The sequence below is a fragment of the Myotis myotis genome, unplaced genomic scaffold (assembly GCF_014108235.1).
Source record: "Myotis myotis isolate mMyoMyo1 unplaced genomic scaffold, mMyoMyo1.p scaffold_m19_p_4, whole genome shotgun sequence".
NCBI lineage: Eukaryota > Metazoa > Chordata > Mammalia > Chiroptera > Vespertilionidae > Myotis > Myotis myotis.
In genome coordinates, this window is record NW_023416346.1 from 9,646,044 (window position 1) to 9,666,788 (window position 20,745).

Below are 20,745 nucleotides of genomic sequence, written 5' to 3' on the forward strand. Positions count from 1 at the left end.
TATGCCAGTTACCATGTTTCTCTTTTATTAGATAAGGATTTGAAACAAACATCGATTTCCTGTTTCACCTGTTTATGCATTCATTGGTTGATACTTATATGTGCCCTGACCAGGATGGAACCCACAATCTTGGCATATTGGGGCCGCGCTCTAACCAACTGAGCTACCCAGCCAGGGCTCCCCACATCTTTTCTGAGCGGTATACATGGCCCTGACCCCGAACCCAGGGGCTCAGAACCCTCTGCCCCACGCCATCCTCCTCGGCTTCTGGCTTTCTTTGGTTTAATTACTGCAGGCCAGTATCTGTGATGGTGTCATCCGTTGCTCTGACAGACTTCTCTATTGCTCTAGTCTTGTGCCAGGTCAGCGGAAAGCTGAATCTGAGTTCTCAGGCTCGGCTATCGACTCGTTCTGCCTGGGCCGTCCTGCGCCCCGATTGGTCCGCACCGCGCCCCGATTGGTCCGCCTACGCATCATGTGCTCAGCAGCCCGATGATGGCGGGCGCTGGGGAAGATTTGAGAGCTCTCTTCAGGGCGGGCATCCGCGCGGCGCTGGAGGCCTGGCCGGCCTTGCAGGTGAGTGGGGTCCGGGACGGGAACGGTTAGGGCCTGGAACAGACTGGGAATCGGCCGGCATTGGCGCTGCGGCTCGGCGGCCTCGGCGGCGGACTCCTGCGTCACCTCCCGCGGGCTGTCGGGCTGACGTGGTCGGCTTGGGCCTGTGTTCGCAGATCGCGGTGGAGAATGGCTTCGGGGGTGTGCACAGCCAGGAAAAGGCCGAGTGGCTGGGAGGTGCCGTGGAGGAGTACTTCTTCCGCAATGGTGAGCGAATGTCAGGTGCTGCGACTGTGGAGGGGGGTCGGTGGGGGAGGGGACGAGGGGGCGGAGGGTGGGGAGCAGGAGGCTGGGGGGTGGAGAGTCCGCACTTCCTCTTGTGCAATTTGTCGGCTGGTACCTGAGGGCGAGGTGGAATGAATTACCAGCTTTGGAGTCAGAATCCTGAGGTCAGATGCCTTACGGGAGGCTGTTACTCATGGTATCACTCTGGGCATGTCATTTTATCTCCCTGAGACTCAGTTTCCTAAAATGGGCATGAAAGTAGCCACCCCCCGAGCTGTCCAATAGAAATATAATGCGAGTCACGTCTCATTACGTTAAATAAAATTGTGCAGTTGTTTTACATCATTTTTAGCATTACGTTTTCAAAATCTGGGTATTTTAGTTTTTCCAAAAAAAATTTTTTTTTTAAATCCTCACCTGAGGATATTTTCCCATTGATTTTTAGGGAGAGTGGAAGGGAGGGGAAGAGACAGAGAAAGACGTGATGTGAGAAACACATTGATTGGTTGCCTCCTGCAGGCGCCCCAACCAGGGCCTGAGCCAGGGAGGAGCCTGCAATTGTGGTACGTGCCCTTGACCGGAATCGAACCCAGACGTATGCTCTATCCACTGAGCCAAACCTGCTAAGGCCAGTTTTAGCAAATTTCAGTTTGGCCTAGCCACGTTTTAAGTGCTCAATAGCCACATCTGGCTGTTTGAACAACAGGGATCTACACCTTTGTTGTGCCTTCAGGGCACAGAAGAATAAGGGGCCCTGCCGACGGCCTTTTGCATAGTATGATTTTTAGAAAATTCTTCACTCAGTTTTTTAGTCTTGGAGATGACAGTAGGCAGAGACTTTCTCTCAAGGAAATTTACAGTCTAGCGAGGGATCCAGATGATTAAATAGACATGCACACACTGGGTGGTAGGTGTTCTAATATAGAGGAGCTCAGGGTGCCTGGGTAACAGGAAACTTGGGAGGAGGTTTCTTTGGTGGTGGTTGAGCTGAGTCTGAAGAGATGAGAAAGAGTTAACTAGGTGGAGGAGGCAGGGAGAGCAACACTCAAATAAATTCTGTGGTATGAGGAGATTATGTGTTATATTTGGAAAGTGGTAGGGTGCTCAGCATTGGAGCGTGTGTGTGTGTGTGCGTGCGTTCACGCATGCTTGCTTGTGGGTGTGTGGAGGAGAGGAGTGGCAGAGAGTGAAGCTGGGGCGGGTGGGGAGGCCCTGGAAAAGGGTAGGACGCTGATGGCCTTACATGCCTTTGATTTTGTCCTTTAGGCCAGTGTTCACCAAAATGCATGCTATGGAAGCATAGTTCTGTTAGATGTTCAGTGAAGAAAAAACTTCTCCAGCCAAATTATGTAAGAAAAGCTCTTTTCTTCAGCTCCTCCTTAAGAGTCACAATAATTATTAACATAGTAGAGGCTAGGACAGTGATGGCGAACCTCTGACACGCGTGTCAGAGGTGACACGCGAACTCATTTTTTTGGTTGATTTTTCTTTGTTAAATGGCATTTAAATATATAAAATAAATATGAAAAGTATAAGTCTTTGTTTTACTATGGTTGCAAATATCAAAAAATTTCTATATGTGACACGGCACCAGAGTTAAGTGAGGGTTTTTCAAAATGCTGACACGCCAAGCTCAAAAGGTTCACCATCACTGGGCTAGGATAAGGATAAGAACTAGTAAAAAGAAGCCTGTTTACCTTTCTTTCCCATTAGCTTTCTGCAATAGATTCCTTTAAAACCGAGCAGGACAGTTATTTCTCAAAAGCACAATGTGAACACTGCAGTAGGTGAGAAAAATTCATGGGCAGGTTCTAAGGTGAGTAATAGGATGGGATTTGCTGACTAATGGGAGGCTGTTTCTCTCTAGAAAGTGATGAGGCCTGGACTAGGGCAGTGGTGATAGTCATGGAAAAGAAGGGGTGGGTTAGGGACTTGGAGATTGCTTGGCTGTAGAGGGGGAAGGAAAAGGAGGCAGGTTTCTGGTATGAGTGACCTGGTGGATTAGGTGCCTTTCATGGTACAGAGGAACCCTGGAGGGTGAGAAGTACGTTTGGAGGGTAAGTAAGGTGATGAGTCTGGCTTTAGATATGGAGGGTCTGAGGCACCTGTGAAATAGGTGAAGCAGTCTGAGTTGGAGACAGATTTGGAGGATGTTAGATTAGAGTGGTTGAGAAAGCCAAGGGGGTGAATGAAGTCTCCTTGGGGGGGGTAGGTAGGGGGAGAGGGAGGAGCTTTGTGGAAGACTGAGTAATTCTCCAATTCAGAAGAAGAGGACGGGCCCATAAGGTAACAGAAACCCAGAGGAGGGCTAAGCCAAAGCCACGCAATAGGATGTTGATGTCAAGGCTATGATATTTCATCATTGCAAGTATTTATATCCATTTCTTACCTATCCCATTGGTGTGTGGCCTCCTGTATCCAGGGAGCCACAGTTATGAAGGGTTTCTCCATTTCAAAAAAAGGGATGTTCAAACCCAGAATGCAGAGCACATCAGTGAATAAAAGGCTCACTGTGTGGACCCTTACCCACCAACCAGATGTGGCCCCAGCTAGTAGGCGTTGAAGAGTAGCAGGCAGGAGTGGTGAAGTTGGCTTGTCTCTGACCAAAGGGTTCTGTCCTTTCCTATTCAGCTGACTTGGAGCTAGATGAGGTGGAGGACTTCCTCGGGGAGCTCATGACCAACGAGTTTGATACAGTTGTGGAGGATGGGAGTCTGCCGCAGGTGAGCATGTCATGGGCACAGCTGCCTCCTTCTTGCCTATAGTTTTTCTTTTCCCCAAGTGTCTATTTTAGGCCAAGACTCTTGGCTCTAACCATTGAGCATTGCACAAGAACTTTTTATGACTCCCTATTGCCTAGTCTTCCAAGGCCTTTCCAAATCCTACCTCTTCTTTTTTAAATAAATTTTTTATTGATTTCAGAGATGGAGAGGGAGAGAGAGAAACATCAATGAGAATCACTGATCGGCTGCCTCCTGCATGCCCCCTACTGGGAATCAAGCGTGCATCCCAGGCATGTGCCCTTGACCAGAATTGAACCTGGGACCCTTCAGTTCACAGGCCGGCACTCTATCCACTGAGCCAAACCAGCTAGGGCTTCTCTTTTCTCTTGAGATGCCATTCCCAGCCAGGTCTGTTCCTCACCCCCATCCCAAGGGCAGGTCAGGCCAGGTACATTTTCACCCCTCCCCTGGTTAACATCACTCCCCTGCTGGGATTGCCTTCCCTTTTACATCTTCCATCTTTCAAACCCAGTTTTAGTGCCTTCCCAGCTAGGAGGCCTTCCTTCAGTGCTTCAGGCCATTACCTGAGCTTTTCATATGTGGTTCCTTCATTAGTGAACTCCTTGGGGGAGGAAAGAGCCCCATTCTCCTCGGGGAAATTCCAAACCCTTCCCCACGCTTGCTGCAAACATGGCCTGTTGTATTGTAGCTTCTCTAGAAAACCCAAGCTGGTTGAATGTTTTCTTGATAGGTGAGCCAGCAGCTGCAGACCATGTTCTACCACTTCCAGAGGGGGGATGGGGCCACTATGAAGGAGTTGGCCTCCCACATCACCCAAAGAAAGCGCAGGGTTAGAGCCACTGCACTTTCGACAGACAGACAGACGGATGATGATAATGCGGACAGCGCGGAGGAGATGGAGGTGAGAGGGGTGCCCTTGGGTGGGGGAGATGTAGATTTTCAAAAAGCTTTTATTATTATTATTATTACTAGAGGCTCGGTGCACAAAAATTTGTGCACTCGGGCGGGGGGGGGGAGTCCCCCAGCCCGGCCTGTGCCCTCTCGCAGTCTGAGACCCCTCGGGAGATAACGACCTGCTGGCTTAGGCCTGCTCCCGGGTGGCAGAGGGCAGGCCCAATCCCTAGGTGCAGCCCCTGGTCGGGCTCAGAGCAGGGCCGATTGGGGAGTTGGGCCGCCGCCCCCCGTCACGCACAGAGCAGGGCTGATCAAGGGGTTGAGGAGCTCCCCCTGTCACTCACAGAGTAGGGCCGATAGGGGAGTTGGGGCACCGCCCCCTGTCACACACACAGCAGGGTGGATCAGGGGGTTGGGGCGCTGCCACTGTCACACTCAGGGCAGGGCCAATGGGGAGGTTATGGCTCTACCCTGTCACACACACAGCAGGGCCCGTGGGTGGGGGGGGATTGGGGTGCCGCACCTTGTCACACACAGAGCAGGGCCGATCAGGGGGGTTTGGTCGCTGCCCCCTGTCACGCTGATCCCGGTGCTGGGAGGCCTCACGGCTCCGCTGATCCCAGTGCTGGGAGGCATATTACCCTTTTACTATATAGGGTAGAGGCCTGGTGCACGGGTGGGGGCCAGCCTGGGTGAGGGGATGATGGCTGTTTGCAGCTGGTCATATACCCTTCAGGGTGGGGGTCCCCACTGGGGTGTCTGGCCAGCCTGGGTGAGGGGCTGAGGGCTGTTTTCAGGCTGATGGGTGACTGAAGCTCCCAACCTGTCCTTTTTTCCTTTTTTTTTCATTCTGGGCCAGCTTTAGCTCTGAGGCTCAGCTCCAGCTATGAGACTTCCACTGCTGAAAGCAGTTTTCTGGCCTTTGTTTACCCTTCTGTATTTGAAACAATGTTGCGGTCCTGCTGGCTGAAGCCCGGGGTTTTGTTTAGCTTCTATTTTTGTAACATAGTTGCTTAGAGTTGCAGCTGAGAGGCCGGCAAGGCAGGCGGGGAAAGTTGGAGTCCTCCGTCACTGAAGCAAGCAAGCCTCATGTTAGTTTCCAGCTGCCTGGCTGCCGGCTGCCATCTTGGCTGGCAGTTAATTTGCATATCTCGCTGATTAGCCAATGGGAAGGGTAGCGGTCGTACACCAATTACCATGTTTCTGTTTTATTAGATAGGATTATTAATGATTTGAGAGGAAGGGTGAGGGAGAGAGAAATAGAAACATCAATGATGAAAGGGAATCATTGATTGGCTGCCTCCTGCACGCCCCACACTGGGTATTGAGCTGCAACCTGGGCGTATGCCCTGACCGAGAATCGAACGGTGATCTCCTGGTCCATAGGTCAGCACCCAATGACTGAGCCATGCTGGCTGGTCAAGATGTAGATATTTTCAATTTTCTGGGAGATCAGCTACTTTTGTAGGGAAATGATGGGGGTGGGGTGGTAGTGGCTGTATTATCCAGAGAGGGCAAGGAACTTTCCTAAGGTCACACAGCCAATCTTTGCAAAGCGGGGAGGAGAGCCTGGGTCTCCCAATGGCCACAACTGGGAGGCGTTGTATTTAGCTCTCTCCTGTGTTTCTCCTGCAGGTCACAGCTACGAATGATGGGGCAGCTACTGGTGGGGTCTGCCCCCAGCCTGAACCCTCTGGTCCAGACCCCCAGACTATTAAGGAAGAAGATATAGTGGAGGATGGTTGGACCATTGTCCGGAGAAAGAAATGAGTGGGGCTGCCAATGGTTTGGGCCCTTGTTTTAAGGATTTTTTTGGAGGATTGTGGATCTTTGGACTGGTTATCCCATCTCCATCCTCTCCCTATTCCCCTGTCTAGCTCCCTCCAGGGGAAGAAGAGCCCTAGGGTCCTTGGCCTTGGGGTGGTAGGACCTGGTTGACCACACCCCCTTGGGCCGTAAGTTATTATCTGAACGGTGAGGCCTGGTTTCCCAGCACAGTGCCTTGGGTGCAGTCAGTGTGAAGAGTAGGATGAGTGGGTGTGGGTGCAGTTGGAGACGCTGAATGCTGGTTGACAGTGGGCAGGTAGATCTATGAAGGGAGAGAGGACCAGCAGAACCAATACTTCTGCTGGGTCAGGAGCGGTGAGATGAACATGGCAGCTGGAAGAGAGAGTCATTGACAATGTGAAAGAAAGTAGCTGCGTTACCTCTCCCACTTTTCTGCTGCCCGTAAACACACACACACACACACACACACACACACACACACACACACACAGCAGCTCAGCCCCATCCTGCAGCCCAGCCTCCAGCCCTGGTTCCTTCAGGAAGTCTAAGACATTGGCAAGGTGGTGAGCTTGGGGGACCTGGGCTTTGTTTTCTGTCTCCTGCAACCTCTTTCCAAACTCTTCATCCAATTCCATCCATGTCCAGGGATGAGGCTTAAAAGACATGAATAAATAACACCTTAACGTTGAACCTGTCACTTGGTCTGTTGTGAGTAGCCTTGATATCATTCTTCGGGGAGCTGAGACACCGAGCTCGGCAAGGGAGCAGGTTCTGGGCCCACCCGAGCAGTCTGGTACTTTGGACAAACACACAGATGGGCGAACAGAGCACAGCAGTGCCCTGAAAGTTTCCATAAGCCTGAAATAAACTGTATTTTTTTTTCTTTAAAAAACAAAACAAAACCGAGAGTATCCATTGTTCTTCCCCCCTGTTCCCCTGTCCTGCCCGGTGGCCCTGCCATGGGTCTGGACGATAAAATACTGGGTAGCCTTGGGATTGGGTAGAAGCTGTAAGCCATGGAGAGGCAGGAAGGATCTGGTCACTGCTCCACCTCGCATCGTACGTGTGAAGACACTGGGTGAGGGGACAGGGGTGGGCCAGGGCCCCAGTGGGTGAACTGGCACTTGAATCCAGGTCTCTCCTGCCTCTGGTGCTTTTAGGGGGATGGGGTAGAGGGCAGAATCTGTGGGGTATTGAGGGGATGGGGAAACGGCCTAGTTCAGGCAGGTCTAGCAACAGCTCCCACCCTCCCTGGGGACGGGGATTAAAAAAAATGAACATCACTGTAGGAATATTTCTTTTAAAAGCCCCCATTTTGTGAAAAGATGAATTAAAAAACCCAAGACCCAGCATTCGGGATTGAAAGTGCCCATGATGGGAGTTCAAGTATTGACTGAGCTGGGAGGGAGGGGGCTGGGGCCCCCAGTCGGACATGGGCAGCTAGAGTGTGGGGCAGGGGGCCCCAAGTCCCCCCAAACCCTCTAGGTCTTGTCTCGGGTCTGGGGGGCTTCAGAGGGTTCAGCGGTGGCTCCTGAAGCTGCCACCTGTGCCTCTTCCATCTCCCTGTCCTCAGACAGTGTGGGCCCCGGGCAGAACGTGTCCCCACGGCCCGCCCGGCCGAGCACAGCCATCCAGCGCCGCTGCAGCTCCTCTGTCTCGGGGCTGAAGTACCAGCTCAGGTGGCTCTGGGTGATCTTGAAGACATGCCGTCTGTCGGGCCGCTCCCCGGCCTCAGGAGGCCCCACCTCAAAGCCAATGAGGGGCAGGCTGCGCTGGGCTTTCACATCCTGGGGAACGGACAGAGCCAGGGTCACCGGAGGCTGCGCTTCTCACTGCTTTTTCATCTGCTAACCCCCCTCTTTTCCTTCCCCTGCTCAAGAACCTTCCAAGGCTCTACTGGTAGCAACAGAAACTTGTCTGGGGCTGGCACGCAGGCTGGGTTCAAATACCCGTTTCCTCCTACACCCCAAACCAGCCGGGCTAGTTTCCTTAGTGTATACCAAGTAATGTCTTCAGGCCTCTGTCTAGGCTGTTGCCCCCATTTACACGTTCTTCCCCATCCAGATTGGATCTACTAGTGCCCCACCTGCACCCTGGCTTTCTCTGGGAAGCTAGCCCCTCCCCCCACCCCCACCCCTCACATTGGCCCACAATCCTTGTTTCTAGCCAGTCTGTCTCACAAGGGTGGGGGTTCTGATTTCTACTTAGGTTCACGCAATCCCCAAGGCCAAGGACTGAAGGGGAAGGGGGGTAGCCTGGCTCTGCCAGGTGGTTGAAGGGACCCGAAGGAGGATGCACACCTGAGGGGCTCCATAGATGTACAGCACCAAGGGCTCATTCTCAGGGACCACAAACCATGCCTTGTGCCAGCCTTTCCCGCCCTTCTCCATGTAGTGCAGGAAGCTGCAGATGACGCTGTTCTCCGCAGCCACTGAGGCCTGCTTCTGTGGCCAGAGACATAGAGGGCATGAGTGTTGATAGAAGGCCTGGCCGGGCTCCTCTGGGCTTCAGTACCCCTCAGCGGAGGTATTGCTGTGCCCATACTTCAGATGAGGACGCTGAAGCTCAGGCGGCAGCAGTGATTTGCCCAATGTCCCCCAGTGAGTCAGACAGGCCATGGCTACTACCTCTAAGAGCTGGTGGGAGAGGCACCTAAATGCCAGTCAGGCGTTCTTCCCTCAGTTCATTTATTCCTCAAGTCCTTTTATGCATTTGTACCTCACCTTTTTATTTTTTCCATCTTTTGTCATATCCATCCCCTACACTCAGCAAGAGGCGACCTGGCATTGTGGTTAAGGGGATGGGGGGTGGGGGGTGGGGTGGGTAAGGCTCAGAATTCCAGCTCTAGATGATGTATTGACTCGGAAGGAAAACAGATAGAGCTATTGTAAGGATTAAATGAATTAATAGATGCAAAGCGCTTAGAATAGTGCCTGGCACAGAGTAAGAGTTCTTTAAATGTTAAATAAAATAAATACCTCGATTTGGCTAAGAAACAAAACCAAAATGTGCACGCGCCTAGAAAGATAGGAAGCATAAGTGTTAGTGATACTCTAGTGGGTAGAAGAAATAGGGTGTTTTTATTACTTGTTTAGATTGTCGAGTTTTCTTCAGTGCACATATCCTACTTTGTAATAAGAAGAGATCATTTGTTAATTAAAAAACATGCAAGTTCTGCCACTCACTGGTTGTGTCACTTGGTTAAGTAACTTCCTTGGGCCTCAGTTTCCTCATTTGTAAAACAGGGATAGTAATAGCATGGATAGATTCATTACTATGAAGATAAATGCCTAAAGCACTGAAATAAAAAGCCAGGTGGTTTTGCCAGGTGGCCGAAAGGACCCAACTGGCTTTCATCCAGTTGCATTCATTTTATGAGCTCCAAGCTTCGGTCACTTGTTCAGTGGATGCACGTGGCACTACAGTTTCAGAGATACCCAGCCTCAATCACTGGGTGGGTGGCTGGGACCCATGTGCTTGGCGTGTGAGGGTCAGTGCTCATAGGCCTGGCTCTTACCTCCAGGATGGACCTCCGGCGCTGGGGTGTATGCTGGCTGCAGGCTGGGCTACTCCCAGGCACCCCGTGCAAGGCCACATAGCAGTCAGTACACACACGGTTGGAGCGATTGTTGTCATAGATGAGGCGGGCCCGGAACTCGGAGCACTTCCCACAAACCACCTGAAGTGGCAAATGGGCAAGAGATGCCTGATTTCCAGAAAGCCTTCCCCTTCAGTGTCCCAACTCCCATGATGGACTCCCGGCCTTTCCTCACCCTGCCCTCTCAGAAGTGGGCCTTCTGGTGGCCAGCCTGGCCCCTCCCTGGCTCTGCCCAGCCTCCCAACACTCACGTGCCCGCAGGCCTTGCAGTGGTGCCTGCGCTTGGTGATGGAATTGAAGGGCTCCTGGCAGCGCATGCACATGGTGACTTCCTTTTCTCGGATGGGTGTTGGTGCACGCTTCCCAAGATCCACGTTCTGGAGAGAGGGCCAGGTCCTGGTTCAGAGGCAGCTACTCCCTAGGCCCAGCCCAGCCAGCCCAGCCCAGCCAGCCCAGCCAACCCTCACCCCTGCCCCAAGGCCTGGATCATCACTGGGAGGCAGCAGACACATTCAGAAGACCTGCCTTTCATAATTTTCGTATTTCACAAAATCCTATCATAGCTGTTAAGCATTTAAAAAAATCCTATCCTTCTTAAAGCTACCTAAGCTGTTTTTTTAAAACACATATAACAACCCTAGCTGGTTTGGCTCAGTGGATAGAGCATTGGCCTGCAGATTGAAGGGTCCTGGGTTCGATTCCAGTCAAGGGTACATGCCTGGGTTGCGGGCTCCATCCCCAGTGGTGGGGTGTGCAGGAGGCAGCCGGCCAGTAATTCTCTGTCATCATTGATGTGTCTAGCTCTCCCTCTCCCTTCCTCTCTGAATCCATAAAAATATATATAAAAAAATAAAAAACAGCCTAGCTGGGTGTGGCTCAGTGGTTTAGCGTCGACCCAGGAAGCAAGAGGTCACCAGTTCAATTCCCAGTCAGGGTATATGCCCAGGTTGCAGGCTCGATCCCCAGTGGGGGGTGTGCAGGAGGCAGCTGATCAATGATTCTGTCTCATCATTGATGTTTCTATCTCTCTCTCCCTCTCCCTTCCTCTCTGAAATCAATAAAAATATATTTAAAAAAACCTAACATAGTATTGTACAATATTCCCATATTCAATGACTAGTCAGTGGTAATAGTTCAGAGTGTTGTGCCGGGAGATATAGAATTAATATTGCTATATAGTTTTGTTAACTCCTGTTTTTCTGCTACTGTATTACATGTTACATGTATGCATGTTAAAGGCATTGCTGAAAAAATAAAAGACCTGCCTTTGAGTCCCGGCTGTATCCTTACCTTATTGTGCTACTGAACACAAGTCATTTCTATTCTCTGGGCCTGCATTTCCCCAGTGATATCTGCGGCCCTACCAACAAGACTGTGCTTCCGGTCTCCCTGGGTAAGGTGGGACTTGGAGGTCCAGTAAAGAGGGAGGGGGTGGGACTCTTACTGGAGAGTTAGGGGGTGTGTCTTCATCTTCCCTGTTTGTTGAGTTCAACAGTTTGAAGGTCTCCAGCGTCTGTTCATGCTTCAGAAGGGTGGAGTTGATGGCCTGGGGAGGAGGTGTAAGAAGTAGGTCAGATCACCTCACAACCCGTCCATTTCCACCCTCACCTCACTTTCCTATGACCTAGCCCGAGGTCAGAAAAGTTGCGTTCTAGGCACAGCTCTGCCCCTTGCTAGTAGTCTCAGTTCTGATATTTGTGAAATGAGGGTGGGGATCAGTGGCTGAAAAACCTCAAAAGGCCTTCCTAGCCACTGTCTGGGCTTAATTACGCTTTTACAGGGCTTAACTCACTGGGCTCACACTCCCAGAGGAGGCAGGTCTCTAAAGGAAGAATTTGTGAGTTTTTACCTCTGGACCTCAGTGAGCTTATCTGTAAAATGGGGCTGGGAAAGTTTGTTGTCCAGGCTCATAGTGGTCAGATGTCAGTTTTAGGGGAGAGTTCACCAACCCCTTGGGAGCCTGTGAATACTCTTCCTGCCCCTACCACAAAGCCTTCTTGGATGTTACCTGGACCCAGTCTTTCTTCTCCTCCTCAGTCCTTGGGGGCAAAAAAAGAAAGATGTTGGGTTAGGCAGGCCAAGCAAAAGCGATCAGAGAGGTAAAGAGCAGATGTTTTAGAGTCAGATAGACCTGGGTTTGACTCTCTACTCCTTCACTTATAACGCATGTGACCTTAGGCACATCCTTTAACCTGTCTGAGCTATTTATCCAGTAATTACTAATACCTTCCAGACTTGGTGCTAGGGACTTGGGCCCCAGAGGGGACCCTACCCTCAAGGAACTAGTGGCCTGCAGGGTGGGGTGGGGTGGGGGGGACAAACAGGGACAATACAAGGGTATTAGTGCAGCGACAGTGAAATCGGGCTGAGGAGTCCAGAAGAGGAGACCAGCCCCGTCTGCAGTTTGGGTGGGGGTTGCTAAGGAAGGCCTTCCCTTAAGGAGGTGCTAAGCTTCAGGTAAAGATTAGGTGTGTGTGACAGTAGGGATATACAAGAAACCATAAATAGTTCCCTCTTGCAGGAATGTCAAGTGTGAGACAGAAGAGCAGTTTCTTTTTCTTCACTTGGAAAATGGAGATGATCATTACTTAACTGGGGTGACATTTACATGCCCAGCACAATCCCTGGTACACTAGATGCTCAATTAGTGTGGATTTCCCCCTCCCTTTGCCTTTCTCCCCTGACTCTCCTGTCTGCCCCGCAGTTTCCCCGGCCTCTGCCCTGGTTGCAGCCCCATCATGTGCTCACTAGGACTCAGCCCAGCTTCTTGGCTGATTTCCTCCTGGTCTCTTCTAATGACCTTCATATGCATACTCCAGACATCAAAAGTGCTCTTCTAACCCTAGCTGGTTTGGCTCAGTGGATAGAGCATCAGCCTGTAGACTGAAGGGTCCCAGGTTACATTCCAGTCAAGGGCACATGCCCGGGTTGCGGGCTTGATCCCCAGTAAGAGGCAGGAGGCAGCCAATCAATGATTTTCTCTCATCATTGATGTTCCTATCTCTCTCTCCCTCTCCTTTCCTCTCTGAAATCAATAAACAAATTTTTTTAAAAGTGCTTTTCTATTATGAAAGTGTGATTATATTTTTAGAACCACTTCATGAAAAATTAAGGATGTGAGCCAATATTTAGCTACAAGTATGTTCACTGCAATGCTGTTTATGCTAGTGAAAAAACTGAAAGTGGCCTAAGTCTCTGACAATAGGGAATCAGGTAAAAAAAGAAAAAGAAAAAAAAAAGTACATCACTACTGAACACCAGCCAGGGCCAGCATTCTATTTTTGTTTAAAAATTATATGTGAGCCCTAGCCAGTGTGGCTCAGTTGGTTGGAAGTTGTCTCATGCACCGAAAAGTTGCCAGTTCAATTCCCAGTCAGGGCACATGCCCAGGTTTCTGGCTTGATCCTCAGTGGGGAACGAGCAGGAGGTAGCCAATCGATGTTTCTCTCTCTTACATCAATGGTTCTCTCTCTCCCTTCTTTTCTTTCTAAACACCAATATAAATACTTAAAAAATATATGTGACACGAGTGTTTACATTTGTCAAAACTCATCAATGCATTTGACCCCCTTAAGGCGTATGCATTTCACTGTTTGAAAATTTTGCCTCAGGAGAAGGAGGATACCTAAAACAAATATTGAACTTTAGTTGATTATATGCCCATGAACGTCTTTAGGGGTGAGGTGTAGCAATGTCTACAAATGACTTTGAAATGCATTTTAAAAATCAGATGGATTGGTAGATGGATAAAAAGATTTGCAGAATCTATACAGTGGGCTTCTAGGTGTTCATTGTACAATTCTTTAAACTTTTCTGTATCTTGGAAATTTTTCATAGTTAAATACGGAAAGAAAACATTGTGTGCTTATATGTGAGTATGCATACACACACACACACACACACACACACACACACACACACGTGCGCGCACACATATGTGAATAGAGGAAAGGCCTCAGAGGGGATCTGCCAACACAGCAGCACTGGTTCACTCTAGGTGGTACAATTCTAGGGAATTTTACTTTATTCTGATTGTACTATTTTTTAAAATTCTACTTTGTTTATATTTTCTAATTTCTTTGCAATAGAAAAGATTGCTTTTGATTTTTAAGAGCCACAATAGTGTTTTTGGCAATGCATGCTGAAGTATTGGGGTGAAGTGCCATGTCTGTAATTTACTTTAAAATGGTTTAGTAAGCCGGTTTGGCTCAGTGGATAGAACATTGGCCCGTGGACTGAAGGGTTCCGGGTTTGATTTCAGTCAAGGGTATGTACCTCGGTTGCAGGCTCCGCCCTTGTCAGGGCGCATGCAGGAGGGAACTAATTGATGTGTTTCTCTCACATCCATGTTTCTCTCTGTCTTTCCCTCTCTTTTCCATCAATGGAAAAATATCCTCAGGTGAGGATTAAAAAAATAAATAAATTAATTAAATGGTTTAGTAAGCCTGGCCAGCATGACTCAGTGGTTGAGTGTCAACCTATTTGATTCCTGGTCAGGGCACATGCCTGGGTTGCAGGCTCAATCCCCAATAGGGGGCGTGCAAGAGGCAGCCTATCAATGATTCTCATCTTTGATGTTTCTATCTCACTCTCCCCCCACTTCCTCTCTGAAATAAGAAAAAAAAAAAGACATTTAAAGAAATGATTCAGTAAAAGATAAATAAAGCAAAATGGCAATAGTTGTTGACTTCTAAGTCAGTGGTTCTAAACCCTTTTGCACACACTACTACACCTGGGGAGCTGTTAAAACTCCCCATGTTCAGGCTACACCCCACACAAATTACATCAGGGTCTCTGGGGGGCAGGGTGCCAAACATCAGGTTTTTTAAAAGCTCCCCAGGTGAGGTTGGCACCAAGGTTGAGATTCGGTTGTCTAAATGGTGCGCATATGGGTGTTTCTTGTATTTTGACTTTTCTCCATATTTGACATTTTTTATTAAAATATATATTTTTAAGGACAGGATTGCAAAGCAAACCCTCCATGCTTTCCTCCCGCCACTAGGAGGAAACCCTGCACTACTCAGCCCGCCCTTCTTCGCCCAGCTTTCCTCAGCAGCCCCCTCTCTCATCACCAGTAGACTATACACCCTGCAGGGCCCCACACCTGCCCCCCCCCCATACCAGTAGGCTTTGTTCTTCTTTTCCTGGCCACAGGCCTCCAGGATGCTTTGTCTCCCAGAGTTTCAAACACCCTCTAGCCCACATTCACCTCTCTCTCTCTCTCTCCTGCCTCTCAGCAGCCCCAGCAATGAGGGTTCTGACTCTCATTTCTCACTTCTTTGCAGTCTGCCAGAAGCAGATCATCTAGCCCAGTGGTCGGCAAACCGTGGCTCGCAAGCCACATGCGACTCTTTGTGGCTCTTCCACAAAATACCACGTGCAGGCACGCACGTACAGTGCGATTGAAACTTCGTGGCCCATGCACAGAAGTCGGTATTTTGTGGAAGAGCCACACTCAAGGGGCCAAAGAGCCACATGTGGCTCGCGAGCCGCAGTTTGCTGGCCACGGATCTAGCCATATGCATCCATTCTCTGGCCTCGACCATGACCTTGGTACCTATCACCTGGGCCCTCAGAAGGCAGCATGAGCTCCAATCCCAACTCTGCTCCTTTCTAGCTGTGGAATCTTGGGCAAGGTGCCTAACTCTTCTGTGCCTCAGTTTTCTCATCTGTAAAATGGGGTAGATGGTAACAGTAGCTTCAAGGACTGTTTTATTTTTTAAAACATATTTTTACTGATTTCAGAGAGGAAAGGAGAGGGAGAGATAGAAACATCAATGATGAGAGAGAATCATTGATTGGCTGCCTCCTGCACCCATGGGAATGGAACCATGACCTCCTGGTTCAGAGGTCAACACTCAACTACTGAGACACACCCGCCAGGCAAGGGGTTGTTTTAAGGACTGATTACACTTAAATTGTTTAAGCTAAAATTAAGTTAAAACAGTGCCTGGCGTAAGAGCAAGTAAGTCTTCATTAAATGTGAGCTACTATTATAACCATCCAAGTAGAGGATAGATAAGAAAGAAGCCTCCTTGTTTAATGGCTGGACATTACTTTTAACTTTATTATTTAAATTTGTTTTCCTGTTTGAAAAATGTCAAAAGTCATGGACAACAGTGTGGGATTGCTGGGGGGAGGGGGGAGTGGAGGGAGGTGGAAGAGGATATGGGGGGGATAAATGGTGATAGATGGAGACTTGACTTGGGGTGGTGAACAAACAACACAGTGTAGAGATGATCTGTTGTGGAATTGTGGACCTGAAACTCCTATCATTTTAACCAGTGTCACCCCAATAAATTCAATAAAAAGGAAGAAAAATTTCATCCTAGCTGGTCTGGCTCAATGTGGATAGAGCATCGGCCTGCAGACTGAAGGGTCCTGGATTTGATTCCAATCAGGGCTCAATCCCCAGTAGGGGCCGTGCAGGAGGCAGCCGATCAATGATTCTCTCTCATCATTGATGTTTCTATCTGTCTCTCCCTCTCCCTTCCTCTCTGAAATCAATAAACATATATTTTAAAAAGAAAATAAAAAAAAATTCAAGCATACTGAAAAACACAGTATAGCACAAGTACATTAAATATCTACCCACTATATGGATGCAAAAATTTAAAATATTTTGCTATATTTGCTTCATTTTTATTGATATATATATATGTGTGTGTGTGTGTGTGTGTGTGTGTGTGTGTGTGTGTAAAAGTGTATATATATGTATGTATTTTTGGTTGATAAGTCATTTAAAAAGAAATTACACATATGATAGAACTCCTCAGCATGCACCATCAGAAAACAAGACCATTCTCTCATCCACTCCCTGAGGAATTTAGCAGTCATTTCCCAAAAGCTCAATTCACATTTACATTTTCCCAATTGTCTTGCAAATATCTTTTAGGGCTGTTTTTCTCACACCAGGGATCAAGCATTGTAGTTGGTATTTCTCTTGAATCTCTGAATCTACAATAAACTCTCTGTATTGTTATTCAAACCCACCAGAAAAAGAAGCATCTTTGGGGAAAGGTGCCCACCTTTTCCCAGGAACATCCCCCCCCCCCCTTGGGAGGTAGCCTGTTGGGCATGGCCCTAGGCAGAGAATGCCTCAGCCTATCTGAAGGGAAGGTACAGGCAAGGGCAGGTACCTGGCCTGGAGCTCCAGGGAGCGCTGCTTTCCTGACACCAGGAAGGTCCGAGGCAGATTGAGGTTGGAGCTTTCCTTTAGCTGAAATGGAGGGAGAAAGCAGCTTTGTGAGGGCTATTGAATCCCTCATCCTTTGCACGCATGCGCACACAGACTTGGGGGGCAAAGTCAGACGCCTCTGTTACAACCTCCCAGCACCAAGGCCCCATTTTCGGTTCCCATTTCCCACGCCCTGGCACTTACCTCCATGCCATCTACATCGATGCGTGCCCGCACGCTAAACTTCTGGCCAAGGAGCCGCAGCCTGGGCACGCAGTAGAGGAGGCGGTCATTGAACTAGGAAGGAAAACATTGGGCTGTAGGTGCGCAGGATCCAGGAGAGCTGTGCCCAGCTCCCTACAATCTTATAGGACTCCCGAAGCTTTATGACTGGGGAGTCAAGGCAACAGATGGAGACAATGGCCTAGACAGGACACAAAGGTCGCAAGGAGCCCTAGCCGGTTTGGCTCGATGGACAGAGCGTCGGCCTGCAGACCAAAGGATCCCGGGTTTGATTCCAGTCAAGGGCATGTACATTGGTTGCAGGATCCTCCCTGGCCCATGCAGGAGGCAACCAATCAATGTATTTCTCTCACATCGATGTTTCTGTCTTTCCCTCTCCCTTCCACTCTCCCTAAAAATCAATGGAAAAATATCCTCAGGTGAGGATTAACAATAAATAGATTAGATAGATAGATAGATAGATTATTGATAGATAGATAGATAGATAGATAGATAGATAGATAGATAGATAGATAAAGGTTGCAAGGAAGAGTCTAGGCATGGGAGTCACTTCCTAGGTGAGTGACCTTGGGCAAGTCACTTCTCTTGGTCTTAGTTATATCATCTGTAAAGTAGACAGAAAACCATCCTAGTGTAGGTAGTGAAAGTGCAATGAGTCAATGGAGGAAAGACTGACTAGCAGGAGGTAGAGTCTTGAGTGAGTACCAGGCCAACATGTATGGAGGGCCTGGCCCACCCGCAACCCCACACCTGGCACTTACTAATATGAGGTATCGGTCTTGAGTGGTCCCATTCTTCGCTGACAGCTTAAGGATGTGGCCTTCTTTGATGAGCTCTTTGGTGGGGCTGACGATGTCTTCCTCACCCCCCAGCAGCTCATATACTTTCAACAGCTTGTGCATTCGCTCCTGGCAAGAGACAGTGAGCAAAAGGCAGGGTTGGGGTGCTGGCCTCCCCACCGATGTCCTCGAGGAGCAAGCCCTCCAGGACAGAGACAGCACAGGCGGGTGGCCAAGGAAGGGCAGGGCGAGAGGCCACTCACCATTTTACGGATGGCAGCGTTAGAGTGCTCCGCGGCGGTGGCTATCAGCTCCAGAGACTCTGTGGGCAGAGTGGGAAGTCAGATGGAGGAAGGCCTAGCAGAGAAGAGGCTCTTGGGAGCTCCTTTGCTTCCTGAATACCTCCTCCTGGCCTCCCTACACCCTCCCCATCCCAGAAAGCACCAGCCTCAAAGATGTCCATAGCAACATCACACAAAATCAGAAACTGTCTCAATGCAGAATCATAATACATGGGATAGCTGGCGGCCTATACAATGCAAGCTTAACAAGATAATTATTACCATTAAAAAGAAGCACAACAGCCTGGCCAGTGTGGCTCAGTGGTTGAGCATTGACCCATGAACCAGGAGGTCTCAGTTCGATTCCCAGTCAGAGCACATGCCTGGGTTTCAGCCTCGATCCCCAGTGGGGAGCTTGCAGGAGGCAGCTGATCAATGATTCTTTCTCATCGATATTTTTCTCTCTCTCTCCCTTCCTCTCTGAAATTAATAAAAATATATTTAAAAAAGAAAATGGGGGAGCTTGGTCTGGGGCAAGTTAGTCTGGGAGTTGAGACAGGTCAGACTTGGAGCTTGGCATAAGTAGCCTAATTTGGGGGACTTGGGCTAGGGAGAAGAGAGTCTGAGTTTCTGTCTGGAGCTCAGTCTGGGTAGCTCAGTCTCAGGGTTCTCTCTGGGGTTCACACTGGGGAACTCTAGGAATCCAGTCTGAGGACTCAGTGGTCTCGGTCTGCGGGATGGATCTTGAGTGTCAGTCTTTTGGGCTCAGTCTGAGGGGCAGTAAATGGAGAGATTCATCCAGGGTGCTGAGTTTGGCAATACCCTTCTATAGAAGGGTGAACAAGGAGACCAGACTGGGAGAAAGCTGGGGAGACTCTGGGGAGCACTTTTGGGGGTGTGACCCTGGGGGTGGGTCTCATACTGGAGGAATCAGAATGAAACACTTCCTAGTGATTCAATGTGGGGAGGCGGCATCTCAGCCTAGAGATCTAAATCTTGGAGGCAGAAAACACCGAGTCCAGTCTGGGAGGCTCCATTCTGGAGAGCTTATGCTTGGGGGCTCAGATCAGACTCGGAGGCTGTTTGGGGAGGTTCATTCTGGGTGGGGGCTGGCCGACAGGGAGTGGAGCTCTAAACGTGGAGGATGGACAATCCGACAAATCTCAGCTCAGCTGTGGAGACCGACCTGCGGGTCAGTCTGGACTCTCAGCCTAGAGCAGTGGTTCTCTACCTTCTGGCCCTTTAAATACAGTTCCTCATGGTGTGACCCAACCATAAAATTATTTCCGTTGCTACTTCATAACTGTCATGTTGCTACTGTTATGAATCGTCATGTAAATATCTGATACGCAGGATGGTCTTAGGCGACCCCTGTGAAAGGGTCGTTCGACCGCCAAAGGGGTCGCGACCCACAGGTTGAGAACCGCTGGCCTAGTGGCTCAGTGCCTCTGGACTTGGACAACTTCCTTTGAGGACAAGTCTAAGGGTCAGCTTTGGGGTCTTGGCCTAGGAAGCAGGTGTCTGCCTTTAGGGGATCATTCTGGGCATGCGCCTCCAACTCTGGCATTCCAGTTGGCAACTTCAGATGTGGGGACTCTTGAATGTTCTGTGTGTGTCCTCAGGCAGAGTCCTCAACCTGGAGGTTCACCCCGGGCCTCACTCCAGAGCTTCCAGGCGGACCTTTCGGCTTGGAGATCCCATTCTGGGATTTCCACTATGTGGCAAAGGAAGGCTGGCTCGTGAATGAAGTCTTGGCAGGGGGCTGGGCCCGGGTGTGTGCACTCACTTTGGGCATCCTTGCTGTCCGGGGAGCCGTGGGGCAGCTTTAGAAGATAGTCCTTGAGAAGCAGCTCGTAGCGGGGGATGCGCTGCACGGGCTCCAGCATGTGGTGCTGAAGCGTCAGGTTGCCACAGGCTTCCTCCTTCTATGATGGGCAGAGGCACAGGGGCTCAGGACCGGCCAGACCCCACACTGGGCCCCCACAGACCTCTCCTCCCACCTGCCCCATCCCTCTTGGCCGCACCTGCACCTCGTGGATGATCACTTTAAACTGGGTGGAGCGCTCTGTCCAGGTGTTGACCAGCTCCACGGCGCGGTCGAAGTTTTTCACATACTCGCCGTACATCTTGAGGAAGGGCGCCAGCTTCTGCAGGATGTCTCCGATGCGTGGGTAGCGGTCCCTGGGATGGAGGCAGGGGGTGACATGGTCCTGTTGATCCTTGTCCCCAGCCCTCCCGCTGCCCCCTACCAGCCTCAGGCAGAGACCCATGGGGTCTCTTGGTCCTGGACATCTACTTCTCAGCCAGTCTGCTCCTTTGTTGTTGTTTTTTAAATATATTTTTTATTGATTTCAGAGAGGAAGGGAGGGGGAGAGAGAGAAACATCAGTGATGAAAGAGAA

The 20,745-nt window shown here is 49.8% G+C and overlaps 2 protein-coding genes across 8 annotated transcripts in view; one reads left to right on the forward strand and one right to left on the reverse strand.

The window, feature by feature from the left end:
• The first annotated feature begins 415 nt into the window (after nt 1–415).
• On the forward strand, nt 416–6,956 carry TSR2 (TSR2 ribosome maturation factor). Of its 3 annotated transcripts, XM_036304717.1 has the most exons (6): nt 734–822; nt 2,107–2,189; nt 2,554–2,656; nt 3,472–3,563; nt 4,315–4,485; nt 6,114–6,956. In XM_036304717.1, the coding sequence occupies exons 4-6, from the start codon at nt 3,516–3,518 to the stop codon at nt 6,246–6,248; spliced, it is 354 nt and encodes a 117-aa protein (XP_036160610.1). In that variant the 5' UTR covers nt 734–822; nt 2,107–2,189; nt 2,554–2,656; nt 3,472–3,515; the 3' UTR covers nt 6,249–6,956. The 3 variants fall into 3 exon arrangements, with proteins under 3 accessions (XP_036160608.1, XP_036160609.1, XP_036160610.1); XM_036304715.1 differs by lacking the exons at nt 2,107–2,189; nt 2,554–2,656 and adding an exon at nt 416–576 and having other exon boundaries at nt 732–822; XM_036304716.1 differs by lacking the exon at nt 2,107–2,189 and having other exon boundaries at nt 726–822.
• Nucleotides 6,957–7,099: 143 nt separating this feature from the next.
• The window catches only part of FGD1 (FYVE, RhoGEF and PH domain containing 1), a 40,251-nt gene continuing 26,605 nt past the window's right edge, over nt 7,100–20,745 (reverse strand). For 2 of the 5 annotated variants that reach the window (XM_036304709.1, XM_036304711.1), the window contains exons 7-18: nt 20,369–20,525; nt 20,131–20,269; nt 18,327–18,385; nt 18,046–18,192; nt 17,246–17,338; nt 17,004–17,083; nt 11,873–11,903; nt 11,309–11,410; nt 9,784–10,241; nt 9,245–9,284; nt 8,567–8,710; nt 7,100–8,053 (exon numbers count right to left, since the gene is read on the reverse strand). In XM_036304709.1, the coding sequence (XP_036160602.1) occupies nt 7,748–8,053; nt 8,567–8,710; nt 9,245–9,284; nt 9,784–10,241; nt 11,309–11,410; nt 11,873–11,903; nt 17,004–17,083; nt 17,246–17,338; nt 18,046–18,192; nt 18,327–18,385; nt 20,131–20,269; nt 20,369–20,525 (1,756 nt within the window). In that variant the 3' untranslated portion in view covers nt 7,100–7,747. Of the gene's footprint in view, nt 8,054–8,566; nt 9,285–9,783; nt 10,242–11,308; nt 11,411–11,872; nt 11,904–17,003; nt 17,084–17,245; nt 17,339–18,045; nt 18,193–18,326; nt 18,386–20,130; nt 20,270–20,368; nt 20,526–20,745 lie in introns of those variants that run through there. The other 3 variants (XM_036304710.1, XM_036304713.1, XM_036304712.1) reach the window with 3 other exon arrangements.

What these genes read in the sequence shown, in the direction of transcription:
- TSR2 (XM_036304715.1), top strand. Translation starts at nt 493, where the DNA reads ATGATGGCGGGCGCTGGGGAAGATTTGAGAGCTCTCTTCAGGGCGGGC. An exon ending in GGAGTACTTCTTCCGCAATG is followed by an intron (nt 823 to 3,471) that starts GTGAGCGAATGT and finishes TTTCCTATTCAG; the next exon opens with CTGACTTGGAGCTAGATGAG. An exon ending in AGGATGGGAGTCTGCCGCAG is followed by an intron (nt 3,564 to 4,314) that starts GTGAGCATGTCA and finishes TTTTCTTGATAG; the next exon opens with GTGAGCCAGCAGCTGCAGAC.